The sequence below is a fragment of the Caloenas nicobarica genome, chromosome 2 (assembly GCF_036013445.1).
Source record: "Caloenas nicobarica isolate bCalNic1 chromosome 2, bCalNic1.hap1, whole genome shotgun sequence".
Taxonomy (NCBI): Eukaryota; Metazoa; Chordata; class Aves; order Columbiformes; family Columbidae; genus Caloenas; species Caloenas nicobarica.
The window spans coordinates 61,034,980-61,055,362 of NC_088246.1; the positions used below are offsets into that span (position 1 = coordinate 61,034,980).

The window sequence follows — 20,383 nt, forward strand, 5'->3', positions numbered from 1 at the left end:
TCCCCTCACCCAGAGTGCGGGGGCAGCGGGAGCCGCTGCCGGGACCAGGTGAAGTTTTCTGTCTATGTTTATATCTAATTCTGTTTAAATTGGCTAGAAGGCTTTGTCAATTCGGTGAACGATCTCAAAAAAAAAAAAAAAGTACCAAAGCACGAACAGCAGCGGCCTTGAAAGCCGTTAGTGTGGAAGCTTTAAGAGACGTTCGGCATATAAATCCATCAGACGCCGCTGCAAGTTCAGTCCAGAAGCAAGAGAAAACAGTGGTCTCTTGGATGCTGGAGGGAGGTGGACATGTTTGGAAGAACCCCCTGGCGGTGCGATATAATTTCTTTAGTCACAGTTTGTTAAGGTGCAAAAGCTTATCTTTTGATAGAATACAAATGGTGGTGCAAGGTGGGCTGACACTTTCTTGCCTCATGCCCGCTTGTTTCTTGGTTCTGCAACATCCGCCTTTCCAGGGAGTGCTTTAGACATTCCTTCCCCCGGACTCACTGATGAGCAGTCCATGACACCATTTTCTTCCCTCCTCTTTCAATAGCCTAGTTTTAATTTTGTCCAGAACTCTCTAATCATTGTTACTCAGTTTAAGGCAATACTGAATACCTCAATGAAAACTGACATAGATTTTTTAATGATAGGTCATCTCAAGCTGGAAAATTGGGATTTTAAGTATGTTCTGGTAAACGTCAGTTGTAGAAGTACACACTAACAATTTTGGTTTGGAACACTGTAAGAATGCATATCATCTTTTTCTTTCTGAATTTATTATCAGTATAAATTACTATTACTTCTGTTGTAATTATGTGGTTTTCTGTTGCTTCTTTGTTTGTCAAGTGTAACGGAAATTAAAAAGGAGCTCACGAACAGAAAGAAAACTTTTCTCATGTTTAGTGTATTAGGTCTTTCCTCTCTTCTTACACTAGACTGGAAAAGATTTGGTAGAAACATTTCTTAAGACGCCTTGGCCACTTTTATTCACACTAATCAGTATTCCAAGAATATTCCAAGGTATAACACTCCATAGTATTTCAGGATTTGTATCTTAAACACGTGGAGGCTGGGGGGAAAAATATTAATTAAATGTATAGATATATCTGTTTACCATTAATGTTATTCGTTGTTCATAGAAGATAACATTCTTTGAATATTTGGACAGTTTATCTTCCATTATACTTCTGCTGATACTATGCATCCCACTTAATTTTAGAAACAACTTAATGCATTGCGTTGTGATTTTTTTTGTCAAATGACATTTTGCTAAGATGACTTAGCACCTTTATCTAGGTTGACAAAATGGCACTTGTAAGAGGTACCATAATTTGGAATTTACTTTTAATAGAGTGTTTGCTACTTAACTTGCTGACCCCACATAACCTGCCTGCATGATAATGACCCAGACAAACTAGTACTCTTTCCGTCTTCTTCAATGGCAACTTAACATGCCACACAAACTGCGTCCTGTCGGCTACTGGAGACAGTGTGTTATGAGAAGTGTATAAACTGTGTGTTTTTAAAAGTTCTGAATGAATGAACAAGTCCATCTGCTTCAGTGCTGCCAGTATTGGGAGGATGGTGCTCCCCTAAGATTGCAGTTTTTGGGAGACATTTGCTGATTTTGCAGTGCCTCTGTGGTAATGTCTTCATCTTCTGTGACTAGCCCCACATCGCAGTGACAGGATTAGCTGTGAACTCACCTTTCCCATGAGCCTTTCTCCCTCCTACTTTCTCCATCCCTTTTCTTGGAAATATCTAGCTTTTTGATCACAAGCATAATTTGGCCTTTGGGATTGTTACTCACTATAGTTAAATGGATTATTAACTTTTCCTTTTGAACTTGATCATAGAAACAATTAAGAGATATTCTTTATTAGTAAAATGTAGGCTATGGCATTTTGATGGGAAAGGTGAATGATAACATCTGTAGTTTATGCAGCTATACCTGACAGCATGGACACTTCTGTAGCTCCAAGACAGGTATTTATGATATGGTATTTTTTGGTAGTAGTTACTTTAATAACAATGCCTTGTTATCACACTAAAAGTATTTCATTTCTGCATCATTAACCCTTACATAATGAGTCTGACAGACACGCAAAACACTTAAAGGTAATTAATATTGGACTGAGTAAAATGTTCCAATGTTTTTTTGTTTTTCATAGGCTCTGGACTCAATGATGGGCAGTGGCATGAAGTCCGATTCCTAGCTAAGGAAAATTTTGCTATCCTCACCATTGATGGCGATGAAGCTTCAGCTGTTCGAACAAACAGCCCTCTACAAGTTAAGACTGGAGAGAAATATTTCTTTGGAGGTAAAAAATATCAAAATAAATATCAGCTTAAGCTGCTGTTGTCTTTTACTCTACATAATAGGTGAAATGAAGCTTGGAATGTAACTCGAATGTAATTTGTTCATGTAGATCTTAATATGGCTAAAATGGCTAGGTCCATGTTTTTTCCTCTAACTCATCTATGTTAGTATTTATGAAAATCAAAAAAGGTCATCAAAACTCTTGGATATTTTAAAGGTATGTTTAAATTTCTGTATTAAAAAGCCTATGTAGTATGCCAAAATATTTTTTATACAGCACTATCTTATAGGGGAAGGTCATTAAGGGCTTTTTCCCTAAAGCATAAGTATTATTTTTCATACTGCTAGCCAGGTTTTTTTTAAAAACAGGCAATTCAGCAGTGACCTGCAGTCTTTGTTCAAGCAGAATGCTCAGTGAGCTCAAATGCTGCGATCAAATAAGAGTTGTAAGTTGTACTTTTGAAGTGTCCCACACATGTGAGGTTGCATATGAAAGATAACACAGATTTTTAAAGTAGAATTTATCAGTGTTGGAAACAGATTTCTTTTCAAACTTAGAAGGTGCATATCTAATAAAAATAAATGCGACATTATAAATAGTCATAACATTACCCCAGTGAAAAAAAAAAAAAGGTTAGTGGCACATGAAGGACCCTAAGTAGAAAGGGAAAAAGTCCTTTCAAGGTTATTCTCGTTTCATTATCTCCTATCAGTGGAATAATTAAAAATACATACGGAAATTAGTATTTAAATAATGTTACAAAACTAATACGTAGTTAATTAAAAATAGATTATAATCCTGCAGAGACTGATGACACATACTTCCAGGAAACATTGTGGCAATGATGATAACACAGTCTAAGACAAATATTACCAAATTAAAGTTGATCTGTCACAAGAGGTAAAACTTCTGTTACTGCAACATGCATCTTTTCCAATATCCTCAGTTCAGCTAATATCCTGATAGCTTTTTAGCATATTGCCTCAAATAAAGAGTTCTAGCATAGCCAGTGGCCACATGATAAAGCTTGAAAGTTATTTTGTCAAAGCATACTACCTTCAATTTGTCAGAAACGTCTGAGACATTTTCATTAAATGAAGTCGTTAAGCATACATAGGAGAAAATGGAAGAAATGCCATGCATAATACATCCAGTGTTAAATTCTGTTAATTTTCATAGGTAAAATCTCCGTACCATTATTTCATTTCTGGAAAGAGATTGATTGATTTCTTCTGAAATGTCTTTTACCTCTGAGTCTCTATTTGTGAGGGGTAGATTGTGTGGTCTCTCCAGGTGGTATTATACCCTTTCTCAGTCAAAATACAGGTAGATTTTTTGTCATTTCAGTTGGATTCTGAAATCTGCGTGACTTCTAATTGTTGACCTGTACTTTATAATTCCAGCATCCTTCCTTAAAAAAAGTGTGCATGAAGATATTGTTCTAGTGGGGTATCAAAGTCTATTGTGAATTTCCTGAAGTGTTGTATCCACAGCTGTTCACCCAAATACATGGTCCCTTTGAATAAACTATAGGGTTTTTTTGTTTTTCCTTATTATATTTTCTAATCTGAAAGGTCTTCTAAAGGTGTGTCAGAAGAGTAACGGTGTCCTAACCTTCATGTCCAATTTTCTTTCAAAATAAGTTCGCATTTGCAACACTGTACTTTCACATTTTAACTCTTTCAAGGTGTGAATCTGAGGAAGCTTCATTTCTGACTTGGATCTGAGGAATCCTTTTTAGTATGCTCCCACATTAATATTGCTATATATATGTTAGTTATTTTGATATATATATATATATATATATATGTGAATTAGAGATTCATTGCAACTTAAAGCCAATCTTTTGGATACATATTAGAAACCTAATCTTGATATTCATGATCTGCATCTTATAGGCAAATGTGGTTTTGTTCTATTCTCTCTATATGTATATGTTCCTCCTTATTTTTCTTAATAAGCACTTCAAGTTATGCCTGTTAGTAAATAATATTTGCAAGAAGATGATGTAGAGGCAAGAATTGTGAGGAACTTCAAACATTTGCACCACTTGGCAATTGTCATCAGAGAAGATGTTTTCATTAGTTTCATTATGAGTAAATTCAGATAAGAAAGTGTCAAATACTTTTTAATGCAAATATGCATAATTGGTTAGGAACGGGACAACTGCCTCTTGAATCCACAGGATATTTGTGGGTTTTTTGCAAACTGCTAGATAGCTATCAAAAAGAATTGATGATGATAAATTTTCCATGTGAAAAGGAATCCAGTAAATTCCTTTGCTAGAGATCTGAATATAATCAGGTATTTTTACTATTAAACATTTCTATTACTAAAATTCAAACATATATCACAGGTGCAGAAGTTAAATGATCGGTTTTAAAGATAGCAATGTTATAATAGTCCTATCCTACTGCTATATTTCTTGCTCTTCCAAAATACTGAGAAAGCTCAGTCCATTGAGCTTTTAGAGAGCTTGTAGAGCATTTCTAGAAGTCTCTGAACACATATAATCTTCTGATTTAAATTTTCCTAATTCATCTTTGAAAGACATACCACATGTGTGCAAATGTTTTCTTCTCCAGACTTTCCTTTTCCCTGATGTCAAAATAAGGGTGTCACTTTATATTCTGGTCTCCCGAGGTCAAGATAGCAAATATAAACTATAGGCAATGATGTTGTCTTTGCTGAAGAAAAGATTTAAAGGTTGCATTTCAGCACTGCAGTACAATATTTTTAAAAAAAATATATTGGAGAATTTATAGAGAAAAGTAATTCCAATAAAATCGGTACTGCCTCAAAGAAGTAAGGCAGACACTAGATAGACCTTTTATGTGAAAATAACTGCAGCTTTTACTGTAAGAAAAGTACCACATATTTGAATGTGAATTCTTGAGACACTGTCTTTTTCAGAAAAAATATCATTTTCATATATTTTTGTCATGACATTACATTAGCAATATCACATGATATTAGTTTTATAATAAAATAGACAATTATCAAAATTTGGAATAGAATAACGATTAAGTGGGCAAGAAGAGCTTCACTATGCCAAATGTAATGATAAAATTTTCTAGACAAATCAAAAACATTAAGCTGGCTTTTACACAGGTGGGTTTGTGGTCATGTCTGAAAAAGTCCCTAGTTTTACTTAATTTTACTCACTGTATTTTGATTAGAACTTGATAATGACTCAGCCCAGTGTAACTACATAAATAATAGGGGGAATGCAGAGACACAGGACAGTTATGCATTTACTCCTGGCGTTAGAAATTTTGGCACAGGCATGAACAAGCCTGTGAGCCAGAGTGCTCTTTCCCCCTGTGCATGCAAACGGGTACAGTGAGGGCCAGCTGAACACTGTGTAGACACTGAAGGTGTTGACAAAAGAATAATTTGAACACCAAGTGGTGTACTGGGGCAGGTTAGTCACCTTCCCTGTCTGCTAGCAGCCTCCTGCTACATTTTGAGAAAGTTGGCCTTTTAGAGGAACCAGACCTGATGGACAGTTTCCCTCAAAACTAGTTCCTAAATGTGTTCTGGTTATTCCTTACTTTATTCATTCATTTGAATAGAAATGCTTGTCATTGACCACCAAACCCAGATTTTTACATCTACAGCAATATTTGAATAAAGGAGATATAGAAATCAAAAGAACTAACTTTTCTAGTTTTGAAAATCATAACCAGATCATGAGAGTAAAACATAAGAGGATTCTATATTTCTCTGTCAGAGAATAAATCAGGTTCAGTACTGTTATAGTTTTTTGTTTGTTTTTTCTTCCTTTGTGCCTCTCCTAGGCTGTCTCCTAGCACTACTAAGATTCTCCCAAGGGACAGACAGCAATGATGTTTTATTCAAGCCTCAGAGTTAGGGGTAGCTGTGCTAAACATCAGGCATTTGTGTAGATTGATTGAATGTGTTCTGGTGGATGTGGGAGGATGGGTGCTAATTGCTGATTACGCTTCTGTATAACTATTCTCTCCCCACAGGTTTTATTTCCCTTCTTTTTCTTGTCTTGAACTTGTTGTTTTGGAAATAAGTGAACTTCCTTTCTGTAGTAAGCTCTAGAGAATGATGTTTCTTTGTCGTTTCCAGTTATCTGCATAAAACAAAAAAGCAGAAGAGAGAAAGCGAATCACAGAGTGAAAATGAGTCGATTAACCTCATTTACAGTGTCAGAGATAAGGGGCTTTTGTGAGGCATCTTAAGCTTGCACCAAACCACCTAATAGCTGCCTAGTGCCCAGAGGAAATACTCGATTAGAGCTCTAATTTCGACTTGTTTCTATTTTACAGTGTTTCTTTTTAATTGTGTCTACTTTCCCTCTCCTTTTCACTTGCTTAAGGACGGGAGAGTTTTTAGTGCGAGTGATAAATCTTCATTGAGAACAAAGGTATGCAGTGAGCATCTGTCAATCCATTGTGTGCTGCTTTTTCTGACAAGCAAAGATGAATGGACTATGCAGTAACTTTCCTGTGGGACACAAGTCTATTGCATATAGAAAGCCCTTCCTTTCTGTACGACTGTACAAAATGCACTCTGTATGGAGTCTTGTCCCTGGAATAGAATTAATTTGTTTCTGAAAGTTATGTTGGTCTAAAATGCCATAGAATTAGAGGTAGTAGAAGGAAGAGGGAGGAGGGAAATTGAGTAAAAGAGACAAAATACCTTCCTGTTTTACATGTGCTGGGCTCTTCTGTGTGTGAGTCTTCTTTCTTAAAACCTGTCATTTATAACCAAAGTCTTTAATGGTGTGTCTACATTTTTTTAAATCAATTTATCCATTGTTATCATTGTGCAAATTGGTCATTAACAGCTGCTATAGTCATGGTCGGATTTCCTAGGTAGTGTCACTGGGATTTTAAAAGCACTCAGACTATCATAATTGCAACTATTGTCAGTTAGAAAAGGGGCATGAGATTTTTTTTCTAGCTCAAATTCAAATGTGTTCAGCAAAACTGAAGTTATCTGTTACCTAATAAATGAAATTAAAGACCCTGCTGACATCACTCTCTCAAGCCTGCAGCTTCTCGCATCTCAGTAAGTAACAATGATGTTGGGTTGTATTTGTATTTCTGCGTGTTGATCAGATTTTTAATGTCAGGGCTTCAGTTTTGGTGGCCACTTGTTTCTTTTGCATATATAAACACAATTTAGCATGGTCAAATTTGCATTTCTTGTGGAAAGAGTGCTTCCAGGGTGATTTGAAATATTTCTTCTCATGATTGTGGCTCTACTGTCAGCTCAAATACAAATCCTTGAGGAGAACACAAAGCAACTCAAAATAACTCAGACTGTAATGGTATTTTGTGTATCCTCAGCTCTTCAGGAATCCTCCCAGGTCAGTCCTACAAAATTCTGATAAACAGAAGAAATTGAAATAAAATAAATGGAATGGGTTGTGGTTTTTAACAACACTCATGCTTTGGATTGTTAAATCCAGAATGTTTATAAGTCAATAGATGAGTGAAGAATGCAGATGTGCAGAATATATAAACCTGAGCAAAGCAAGGAAGGGGTTTTGTTGTGAGAAAAAAAAAAAAAGAAAAAGGCAGGCAATTATGGGCACCTAAGCCTCTGCTCTTCAGTACATGATTCAAATTCACTGTTCTCTCATCTGTTCTCTCCCACAATGACCAATGAAACAGAGCACTCCCTTTATACAGCTAACAACACCGAAAGTAGTTGATCAACATTGCCCATTCATGCTTCGAGTTTTTTGCTTTTTTTATCATGTTTAAAGTTTTGTTTATTTCATTCAGATAATTTGAATGTTAGACAAATGAGACCAGGTAATATAATGGTGACATTCTGTGGTTAATTTTCAGTAATGTCAATAGTATTGTTAGTGATGGTGTAGTATGGCAATCCACCAGCACCTTGTATGCAACAGTACAAGCAGAAATGCTGGAGATAGGTTGATCTCCCAAAGGAAGACAGGTGCAGGCAGAAAGCTGATCCTCTGTGCAAGCAAGTAAAAGATCAAATGTATGATAATGTGATGTTAGGAATGGATATATGGGAGCATGAGTTCTTCTGGCATAACTTCAGCTTTTGAGCAAAGGCCTATTAGAGATGAGAAATGTCTGCCCACTGAAAAATGAATAAATGAAGTTTTGAGATGTGCTCTCCTTGTTGTATGACATAAATCTCTTGCTAAGCTAAAGATGTTAGCCACGGAGCGTATATCTAGAAGTTTCTCAAAAAAATAAAGTGATGTAACTGAATCTCTTTTGCTTTATTTTCTTGAAGCACTAAAGTGAATTTCTGTGTGCAGCAGATAAAAGAATGACAAATTTTTCAGTACGTTTTAATTTCTCTTACTGACATTTGAAACCAAGAAAAAACAAAGAATGAGGAAGAACATATACTGTAGGAGAGTAAATCTGCCTGGATATGGGAAGGAGTAAACTGACGAACTCTGTTCTCTCTAATTCTGTTTGCATATAATTTATTTCCTTTTTCACTGAATGCAGTAGTCATATTGTTGCCCAAGTCTCAGAAGCAAATTGTATTGAATCTTTGAATATTACAGAAAACTCAATTAAAAATAGAGGAAATTCCCTACATGGTATAGCTGTTCACTCTGAAGGGAAAGGAAAAGGGCTTGTAAAAATTAGTAGCACTTTTTCTAGAAGAAAAACTTTTGGAGAAGGAAATGTTTAGTGAAGACCCAGAAGACAGCTGTTGGAGACACACTCAAAAGTGACAATTATACCTATATCCTAGATGTTCCTCTTGCTGATCACAGAATCACAGAATCACAGAATGTTAGGGATTGGAAGGGACCTCGAAAGATCATCTAGTCCAATCCCCCTGCCAGAGCAGGAACCCCTAGGTGAGGTTACACAGGAAGGCGTCCAGGCGGGTTTTGAATGTCTCCAGAGAAGGAGAATCCACAACCCCCCTGGGCAGCCTGTTCCAGTGTTCTGTCACCCTCACTGAGAAGAAGTTTCTTCTCACATTTAAGTGGAACCTCTTGTGTTCCAGCTTGAACCCATTACCCCTTGTCTTACTGTTGGTTGTCACCGAGAAGAGCCTGGCTCCATCCTCGTGACACTCACCCTTTATATATTTATAAACATTGATGAGGTCACCCCTCAGTCTCCTCTTCTCCAAGCTAAAGAGACCCAGCTCCCTCAGCCTTTCCTCATAAGGGAGATGCTCCACTCCCTTCATCATCTTCGTGGCCCTGCGCTGGACTCTCTCCAGCAGTTCCCTGTCCTTCTTGAACTGAGGGGCCCAGAACTGGACACAATATTCCAGATGAGGTCTCACCAGGGCGGAGTAGAGGGGAAGGAGAACCTCTCTGGACCTACTAACCATCCCCCTTCTAATACACCCCAGGATGCCATTGGCCTTCTTGGCCACAAGGGCACAGTGCTGGCTCATGGTCATCCTGCTGTCCACCAGGACCCCCAGGTCCCTTTCCCCTACACTGCTCTCTAATAGGTCATTCCCCAACCTGTACTGGAACCTGGGGTTGTTCCTGCCCAGATGCAAGACTCTACATTTCCCCTTGTTATATTTCATTAAATTTTTCCCCGCCCAACTCTCCAGCCTGTCCAGATCTCGCTGGATGGCAGCACAGCCTTCTGGCGTGTCAGCCACTCCTCCCAGCTTGGTGTCATCAGCAAACTTGCTGATAGTACACTCAATTCCCTCATCCAAGTCATTGATGAATATATTGAACAGTATTGGTCCCAGAACTGACCCTTGAGGCACTCCACTAGATACAGGCCTCCAACCAGACTCCGCCCCATTGATCACAACTCTCTGGCTTCTCTCCTTCAGCCAGTTTGCAGTCCACCTCACTACCCGATCATCCAGTCCACACTTCCTCAGTTTTGCCGTGAGGATGCTGTGGGAGACGGTGTCAAATGCTTTGCTGAAGTCAAGGTAGACCACATCCACTGCTCTGCCATCGTCAATCCACCTTGTTACGTCTTCATAAAAGGCTATGAGGTTGGTCAAACACGACTTCCCCTTGGTGAAGCCATGTTGACTGTCCCTGATGACCCTCTTATCCTTGATATGTCTTAAGATGGCACCAAGGATAAGGTGTTCCATCACTTTCCCAGGGATGGAGGTGAGGCTGACCGGTCTATAGTTGCCCGGGTCCTCCTTCTTGCCCTTTTTGAAGACCGGAGTGACATTTGCTTTCCTCCAGTCCTCAGGCACCTCTCCCGTTTCCCAAGACTTGGCAAAGATGATGGAGAGCGGTCCAGCAATGACTTCAGCCAGCTCCTGATGCTTTAGTAGGTCAAACTGTGAGGTCTTTGATACCGGTAGCTGAAAAAACTGCCTACAGGAAGGGAGAGGTAGGTATTTGAACATGCAGTTAATGTTGGGAGGAATGTTAACGAGTGCTAATCACTAGACAGTACTAATTAGGGCTGTATGGTTTTAGAACACTGAAAATAATGTAGGCTATTGATGGTATTAAGAGTCACAAATATGTCTGTATGAGTGTGCTGAATTGTGTTGGGAAAAATAAACATGTAAGCCAAATAGTGGAGAATGCTAATTAATACTGGAATGGCACTTCTACCAACTTACCCTGTTTTTCAAGGGTATCCTAGCTTTTTTATGAATGTGCTTATTGTCCACAGCCACAATTCAACATATCTACAGAATAATTAAAATAAAATTAAATTCTCTGTACCATCAATAGTTTTGGGGAGTGACTTATGGGTGCTTATCAGTGCATTTTCCATAGGTGTTGAAGTATCTGTGATTTTCCTCTTTAAAATAATAGAACCTACCTCAGCCTCCCCTTTTCCTCCCACACCTCTAAAAGTGATACAAATTATTAAAAGCATTTTGATGTTTTAAGTATGTAAATCAGCACCTATTAATATTGTAAACAACACTAAGCAAGAAGATGTCTACCTGCTCATTGATTCTGGGGGTGGTCAGGCAACTGACTCACATGTTTCAGAATATCTACATATCTATATAATCGTAAACATGAAAAACTTTGGAAATCTGGTTCAATGAGTCCTAGATGCATAACAGGAGGAAAAAAATAAGGATGTGTCCCAAAACTCACCAAAATATGGTGTTTGTGAAAGTGGGAGATAAAATAAAAATATAGTTATTTGGATTAAGACGCCTGCCTGACTCATATGGTGCAAGCTGAGAATGATTCTCAGGGCTAATTGTAAATACTGGGTCATGTATGAAACCTGACTAGAGCTTCAATTCAATGTATAATTACTGTCTGCTGCTTCTAATATATAAGCAGGTAGCCCTTTGTGTCTAGGGCAGGCTGTCAATTAAATCATTGCACGCCTACAGTCCCAGGTTGTTATTATCAGCTTTCACTGAAGACAACCAATCCCATCATATAAAAGTGACAGTCTACGGCTCTAACAGGAACACTTATTAGTGACACTTTTGTAAATCATGAATTAGATTTTAAGAGCTTATATCTTTCTAAAGAAAGAGCTTTATTGAATCTCACAGTCAGTGGCTTAGAGCTGATTTATCTACATAAATTGGCAAAACTGAACTATGAAGCTGAAACAGAGTGTTTAAAGCCCTGTTTTTCCCTTGTCAGCAAGGCACTGAACTTACCTGTGTAATACTTTGCTGTGGGAAGTAACAAATTGGAGATGCACAAATCTCCAGTGTAGACTGCTGATGGCAACTGGCTTATTGCCCAGTTTAAGGGCATTCAATTACCTTGTCAGTGTCAAAGTATGTCCACGTTAAGTTTAATTTTTGGTGGATAAGGTTTTGGTAATGCAGTGCTGAATGTTTGATAGTGATGATCTTTTCAGGAGGGAACTGATAGTTAACTAGCAAACTGCTAGATGATTTTGGATTGTTGAGTCCTGTCAAAGACACTGTCATTCAGCTCGTTCACTGGATAGCCAGAGTATTTTTTGTTTGTTTGTGTGGAGTTTTTTGGTGTTGTGGGGTTTTGTTTGGTTGGTTGGTTTTTTCCTAAGAGCAATTTAACTGAGATTGGACAATTGGCGTAAATACTAACCTTAGAGCTGTTAAAAATCTTCTGTTTCTGAATGAAGAGAAGAAATAGAACACTTTTGAGGGATAATGGTCACTGTCAAGGTTATATTGTAAACTGGAGAAAAGGGAAACTAGATCTGTTGCCAGGGCAATAAAAGAAACTTTTAGCTTCTTTGAGTTCATCACTTGTGATACCAAGTGTATGCATAACTTAAATGATCCTGAGAAGTGATTTTATAGACTTTCTGCTTCTGGACTGAGACCTGCATGCTTAATCTCAATCTTGTCCAACAAGTCCAAGTGAGATTAGACACTGTTACTCATAATACACGACGGAAAATCCTTCAGTAAACCAGCTTTTATTTATTAATAAGAACAAGCCAAATAGTGTTGTAGAATAACAGTGTATATGATATTTGCCTGTCTGTGTAGGAAGAATCTTGCTTTAATCTATAACAACAAAAGTATTCTCTAGATGGCACTAAGGATATTTCCTTGTGAATCTTTTTCTGAAATGAGGCCTCAAAAAGAAGCAAGCTTTAATGACGCTTGAAAATGCTTCGTCTGCTTCTTGCACTTATTTCATTTTCATCATTATTACTGACCAGACTTCCCAAAACACTTTCTGTATGTACTTGCTCGTCATTTTTTTAATAGTCTTTCTGTACCAACAGATTAATGTGAATTTTTTTGAAAACTGATTTTTATATTTGATTCTGTATGTTGGAAGCTTCCTGTGGAGCTTTAGAATAAATTACTTTTTTAATTAACTAGGCCTGTTTTAATTTCATTGGCATCATAAGCAAACTGAATGGAATTTCGAAAAAAGACATTCAGATCCCATGTTCCTATGATTGGCCAACCTGTTCCTATGAATGAAAAAGTCTGACACTCTTGCTTTTTTTTGAAACTCTCTCATTTATACTTATTGTCTTTGCAATTCGTGTTCTCCATAGACTTGATAAGAGATCTTCCTTGTTGCATTTTGCTTTATTGCATTTTCAATATTGCCTTTTATTAAGAATTTAGCTAAAGGAGAAGAGAAAACATGAATGGGAGGGAAAGTTTACCACCTTTTGTTAGTTGAACACGTTAAAGATCGTGATGTGAATAAACAGTGCTCATGCTGTTAGTGACTCTCAGATTCTGTAGATACGTGAAGAAGCTTAAGATAGCACAAAGAGAGGAAATGCTGCAAATCTTGATGTGTGTTGAAGAAAGGTCACTAAGGAGTTATGCAACCATAATTATAAATTAATCGTAAATATTTTTTGTGAATGATAGTGCTCTTTTTATCAGTTACATATTCCTATTTCATTTTTAAACACATTTTATTATATTTATGATCTCAGCAAAAGTCAAACAGGACAGGTCTTTATGAATACAGTGAGTGGTCTTTTCAAGAATCCTACAAATATTAGCAACAAGATTGTGATCGTATCTTATGCTAGTGCCCACAAATAAAAAAATATCCCTGCATCATATGCATATGTCATTTGGAAAGTGGAATTCTCATTTGGGTCGATGGCTATATTTTGCTGCATAAAAATAGTGGTTCATGTTTCTGGTTTTGAAATGTATCATGAAACACTGGGATGGGCCTACAAAATGACACAACCACGTGTGCATGAGTGCACACACATTAAAAACGTGTTCAACAGAACTAGTTTAATGTAATAAAGAAACCTAAACCCTTGCTTCTAGTGCTTCAACTTTTTGATTCTCAAATGAAGATGCAAATGCCCCAGCTGGTGCAATGTACCTGTAGAAACAATTCCTGAATATCATACAGGCATGTAAAATTTGAAGCTTCTTGTTGCTGTCTCTGTTCTGTGCTTTGACCTGTAATAGGCAAGTACTTACAGTAGAATTAGATTATGCCCTATGCACGGTCTTTTTAGTTTTTCATTGAAGCCTTTCAGAGTTATGTTCAGGCACTGCGGCTGACACTGGTCCCAAAAAAATTTGACTTGGTTTGCGTACATACTTTTATAATTAATAACATCTCAAATGACCTTGTAATTTAAAATTGATAAAGACAGATTTTCAAAAATTGTATTTGATTAGGAGAGCAGAAGAGTATTGTAACCAAGGATCTCCATGGCAATTTTGCAGTAAATTGTTCATTAATTGCATAAAATACGTTTCCCATTATTTTAATATTTTTGGAAGTATTGCTATTAGAAATGTACTTGCAGTTACTGTGAGTTCCACTGTACTCTTTACACAGATGTATTTAAGAAAGACTTTGACTAATAAATATATTCGTAGTACATCATTACAGCTATGCAACTGTCCTAGTCTTTACATTTGTTTCCCCTTGGCTTTCAGTGCTAACCCAGATTTTACTGTGCTGAGAAAAAAAATATTTTCAACAAAGTGATATCATCATTCAGAGTGATCTTAAGGAAATGTGTTTCTATCCAACATATTTTTGAAGTTTGGAGTGTGACATGCAGAACATTTTTCCTTAACCATCATTTTTCATGAAACAGCTCTGAAACTAGTCTCATTGACACAGCTCACTCAATTTTCTGCTTTGCTACTTTCAGAAAGTGCAAAGAGAGGAAGAATCTGATTATTAGCAGTTTCAGAAACAGCCTTAGAGTTTGATCATTTGATCTGCAGTTTCATTAACTTTCATCATCTCAGAAGCTTGTGAACTGTATGTGAGATGTCCTTAGTGAAATAAATAGCAGTATTCTCCCTGTATCACAAGCGCAAAACTTTGAAAAATTTTGCTTGTAAGGAAAGTAGAAGAGGAATTAAAAAAAAAAATCTACAAAGTGCATAGATAATTTAAAAATAAATGACAATCTGAGAGACTTCTTTAAAGGGTATTTGTGGGTCAGTTTGGATTTTATAGGAGAATGACACAATGCAAATATAATTTTCGGTTATTGATACTAGTGTTATTAGAAATTAATAATCTTATGCATGAGTGATAAAGATGGCACATCCAGGAATATGCTTTGAAGATGCACTAAATGAATACTCTTGAAAGAGTAATACAACCGAGTCTTCCTGTGTATTAATATATTTTCGACAAGCAGTTCATTTTCAGAGATTATAGAAAGAGATTTGTATTAATAAAATATCTAATAATATAAAAATCGTACCGTGTTCAAGGATGAAATAGTTTTAGGTAAACATAAGATAGCATGATTTTGTTTTACTAAAAGACAAGAACAATGTTTTTTTAAACTGAGGGAAGGCTAATTTTTTAACTCAAAAAGGATAAAATAATAGTTATTTTATAATTTTTCTGAGAGCTTATTCTGTCTCCTAAATAGCAGTTGTATAAAAAGAGAGGAAAAGAAATGTAGTTCAATATTTCAGACTCATTATTTCTCAACCTATAAAGACAGGTATGCTTTACGAAAAAAACCACCTTGTATTTCTTCTAAGGGTTTTTGTGTCATGGAGTTATGTATTTGCATATCTCAAAATCTTATTTGCAAATTGATAACTGGTATGAAAGACTATGCTATATTGTGTGTATCAGATAGTAATGGAACAGATTTAACCTTAGATGTGGTGAAGGGATACACCATTGTTTCACAGCTAGGCGTTCTGATGTACTGATGCTGCCAAATTTTGTAGAATCATTGCCACAATATTAGATGATGAAGTAATATTTAGGGGAAGAAAAGAAGCAGGCCATATTTTAAATACCACTTTGAATTATAGAATCATAGAATTATTTTGGTTGGAAGAGAACCTCAAGATCATTGAGTCCAACTGTTAAACTAACATTGAAACTAAACCATGTCATAAGAATCCCATCTATGCGTCTTTGAAACATTTCCAGAGATGGTGATTCAACCAAATCCGCAGGCAGCCTGTTCAACTGACAACCCTTTCCGTGAAGAAATTTTTCCTAATATCTGATCTGAACCTCCCCTGGTACAACTTGAGGCCATTTTCTCTTGTCCTGTCACTCACTATTTGGGAGAAGAGATCAACAGCCTCCATGCTACAACCTCCTTTCAGGTAGTTGTAGACAGCGATCAGGTCTCCCCTCAGCCTCCTTTTCTCCAAGCTAAACAGTCCCAGTTCCCTCTGCTGCTCCTCATCAGATTTGTGCTCCAGGCCCCTCACCAGCCTCGTCACCCTCCTCTGAACTCTCTCCAGTGCTGAATACAGTGGCACAATCACTTCCCTCGACCTGTTGGCCACACTATTTCTGACACAAGCCACAATGCTGTTGGCTTTCCTGGCCACCTGGGCACACTCTTGGCTCATGATCAGCCAGCTGTTGACCAACACCTGCAGATGCTTTTCCATCAGGCAGCTTTTCCAGCCATGCTTCCCTGAGCCTGTAGTGTTGCATGGGCTATGGGGTTGAGGTTGTTATGAACCAAGTGCAGGACCCGGCATTTGGCCTTTGATCTAGCCTGTCCAGATCCCTCTGTGTGGTCTTCCTACCCTCCAGCAGGTCAACACTCCCACCCAACTTGGTGCTGTCTCCAAACTTACTGAGGCTGCACTGAATCCTCTGATCCAGATCATTGATAAAGACATTAAAGAGAACTGGCCCTAACATTGATCCCTGGGGAATACCACTCATGACTGGCTGCCAGCTGGATTTGACTCCATTCACCACAACTCTCTGAGCCTGGCCATCCAGCCAGTTCTTTACTTAGCAGAGATTATGCCCATCCAGGCCATGAGCTGCCAGCTTCTCCAGGAGAATGCTGTAGGAAATGGTGTCAAAGGCTTTACTGTCTAGGTAGGCAACATCCACAGCCTTTCCCTCATCCACTAAGTGGGTCACCTTGTCATAGAAGGAGATCAGGTTGGTCAAGCAAACCTGCCTTTCATAAACCCATGCTGACTGGGCCGGTCGCTTGGTTGTCTTGAATGTGCAATGTGATGGCACTCAGGATGGTCTGTTCCATGACCTTCCCCAGCATGGAGGTCAGACTGACAGGCCCGTAGTTCCCCGGATCATCTTTCCAGCCCTTCTTATAGGTGAGTGTCACATTTGCCAACTCTCAGTCAACTGGGACCTGCCCAGGTAGCCAGGACTGCTGATAAATAATTGAAAGTGGCTTGGTGAGCACCTCTGACATCTCCCTCAGTACCTTTGGATTGATCCCATCTGGCCTCATAGACTTCTGAGTGTCTAAGTGGTGTAGGTCACCAGTTATTTCCCCTTGGATTATTGGGGCTTCCTTCTGCTCTTCATCCCTGTCTTCTGACTCAGAGGGCTGTGTACCTGGAGCACGACCGGTCTTAATATCAAAGACTGAGGCAAAGAAGGCATTTAGTGCCTCAGCCTTTCCCTCATCCTCTGTCACTGTGTTTGCCCCCACGTTCACCAGAGGGTGGAGATTTTCCTTAGCCCTCCTTTTGTTGCCAATATATTTACAGAAGAATTTTTTGTTCAATTTTACAGCAGTAGCCAGACCCAGCTCTAGTTGGGCTTTGGCCCTTCTGATTTTCTCCCTGCATAACTTGATGGCATCCTTGTAGTCTTCTTGAGTTTCCTGCCCATTCTTCCACAGGTTATACATTTTGCTTTTATTCCTGAGTTTCAGCCAAAGCTCTCTGTTCAGCCCAGCTGGTCCTCTTCCCTGCCTGCTTCTCTTTCGGCACACAGGGACAGCCTCCTCCTGCTCCTCTAACATTTGTTCTTGAAGAGAGACCAGCCTTCCTGCACTCCTTTGTTCTTCAGGACTGCCTCCCAAGGGCCTCTGCCAACCAGCCTCCTCAAGAGATCCAAGTCTGCCCTTCAGAAGTCCAAAGCAGCAGTTCTGCTGACCACCCTCTTTACTTCTCCAAGAATGGAAAACTTGATCGTTTCAGGATTGCTATGCCCAAAGTGGCATCTGACCATCTCATCATCCACAAGTCCTTCTCTGTTCACAAACAACCCTCCCTAGTTGGCTCACTGATCACTTGTCTCAGCATACACTGCAGGAGCCTCCTAGACTGTTTCCTCTCTGCTGTGTTGTATTTCCTGCAGACATCTGGGAAGTTGAAGTCTCCCATAAGAACAAGGGCTAGCGATTTTGAGACTTCTTGCAGCTGCTTGCAGAATATTTCATCTGCTTCTTCATCCTGGTTGGCTGGTCTGTAACAGACTCCCCCCAAGATATCTGCCTTGTTGGCCTTCGCCCTGATTCTTACCCGTAAACACTCAACCCTGTCGTCACCATCACCAAGCTCCAGACAATCAAAACACTCTCTAGCATACACGGTTACCCCACCTCCTCTCCTTCCTCACCTTTCCCTTCTGAAGAGTTTATAGCCATCCAGTGCAGCACCCCGTTTGGGAGTTATCCCACCATGTTTCAGTGATGGCAACAACATTGTAGTTTTTCTGCTGCATGATAGCTTTTAGCTCCTTCTGAGGAGCTGTTTGTTGTCCATGCCGTGTTATATGAGAACTCGCAATCTTAAATTAAATGTTCACTCCTACAGTATATTTGAAATGACATTTATTAAACTTCATAAAGCATTACTGAAAAGTGCTTAATTTTTTTATCAGAACACTGCATAGATTACAAAACAGAAAAAAACCCATGGAAATCGGGGATTATTTTTTATGTATTGTTTTATGTGGTCCATTGATCAGTATGAGCTAATTCCGTCTTTACAGGAACAGTGTAGCTGAGGGGATACACACCATGTAGTGTCCTCTAACTTCATGTTAATGCCAAGACAATACATTTTATACAATACTGATTAGAGGGACAGATGGTATTTATTCTGCTATTTCATACTGTATATTTTCATACATTTTTAATAAAAGTAAGTTACCTTTTGTGGGAATTCTGATTCTCAAGCAGTCTTATATCAATGTCTTGGAAGCTGAAGGAAAAATGACACAAAATAACTTGTGATATATGAAGGATGTTGAACTCTGCAGACGCTAGTACCATTGCTCTGTGCACTTGTGAAATATGGATGGATGAAGGAGAGTGTAGGCAAGTAATTTTTGGGTGTAGACAAGATAAGCTAAAACTGTAAGGAGCTGGTTGTTCATAATTTCCAGTGAAATCACAACTGATATGCAGTGTACATTAGCAGACAAAGCAGACTTTGCTTTCTAACTTCATGGCCACGCTGCTCTCTACTACCTTTCTACAGGAGGTTAGGAAGCAACAGGCATGTAAAGGGCACTAGAACAATAACAGTGTCCCAGAAGCAACACATCTTGTGGGTTTGTCACTGAGGCAGTTCCTTTATAGATTTCTCACTCAATTCCTTTTGACTTTAACAAAAAATGTTTTGCCGTTTTTAAGAGTACAAATGTAATTAATCTTAATTTCTTTTTAAAAATTTATTTAACTCATTATTATTCAGGCTGTATTACAGACAGCAAGATATGGTGCCATGCACTTACTTATTTGTCTGTGGAAGGACTCCTGTTTTCAAGCAATTCAAATGTCTTGTTCCCACTTAAATCTAAGTCTAGACAATGCATTCTGGGTAATGTGTGCTTGTATAATTGCATCTTGTAATTTCTTCCCCTTCATTCTCTGTGTTAGTCTGATTCTAGAAACATTCTTTTCTTAAATGACTGAAATGCATTTTTGACAGTGTGCCTTTACCTTGTATTCTCTCTCTACAAGTTATCATGCTGTTTTACTTAGGGTTGGTTATAAGACTCTGAATTCCTTAGGCAGCATTCTTCTTGTGGTTCTTCCTCTTATTTTTTTTCTCTCTGCCTCATTTTTGACTCCATCCTCCTCCCTTCTTTCCCAGCACACACTGCCCAGTATCTCTCAATCAACATGAAGAGATGAATGACTTCTATTGCAAGAAGGGAGCATGGAGGTTGAGCACAGTATACTCTTAATTTGTCTTCTGTCTGAATGTAAAGCAGGGTCTATCACCCAGGCTGCCAGGCGAGCTTGAGGGATGGTAGCTGTGATCAGTTTATCATGTGTTCTCATCTCTAAGAAAACTAAATGAAAACATAAAGTTCCCAGGCATTGGTGGGGTACATACTGATAGCATATTACTGCTGGCACTAAAATTTAGATCCACACTGAACTGTCAGCATCTCTTTATTTTAAAAGGGACAGGATGTTTGTACTTACAATCATGAAGACAGCAATTTCAAGGAAGGTGTCATATGTCAA

The 20,383-nt window shown here is 38.4% G+C and overlaps 1 protein-coding gene across 1 annotated transcript in view; it reads left to right on the top strand.

Moving 5' to 3' along the window:
* Positions 1-20,383, top strand: part of CNTNAP2 (contactin associated protein 2) — a 1,184,740-nt gene that overhangs the window by 641,816 nt on the left and 522,541 nt on the right. The window contains exon 9 of the mRNA XM_065627584.1: positions 2,160-2,309. Within this exon, the coding sequence (XP_065483656.1) occupies positions 2,160-2,309 (150 nt within the window). The remainder of the gene's footprint in view (positions 1-2,159; positions 2,310-20,383) is intronic.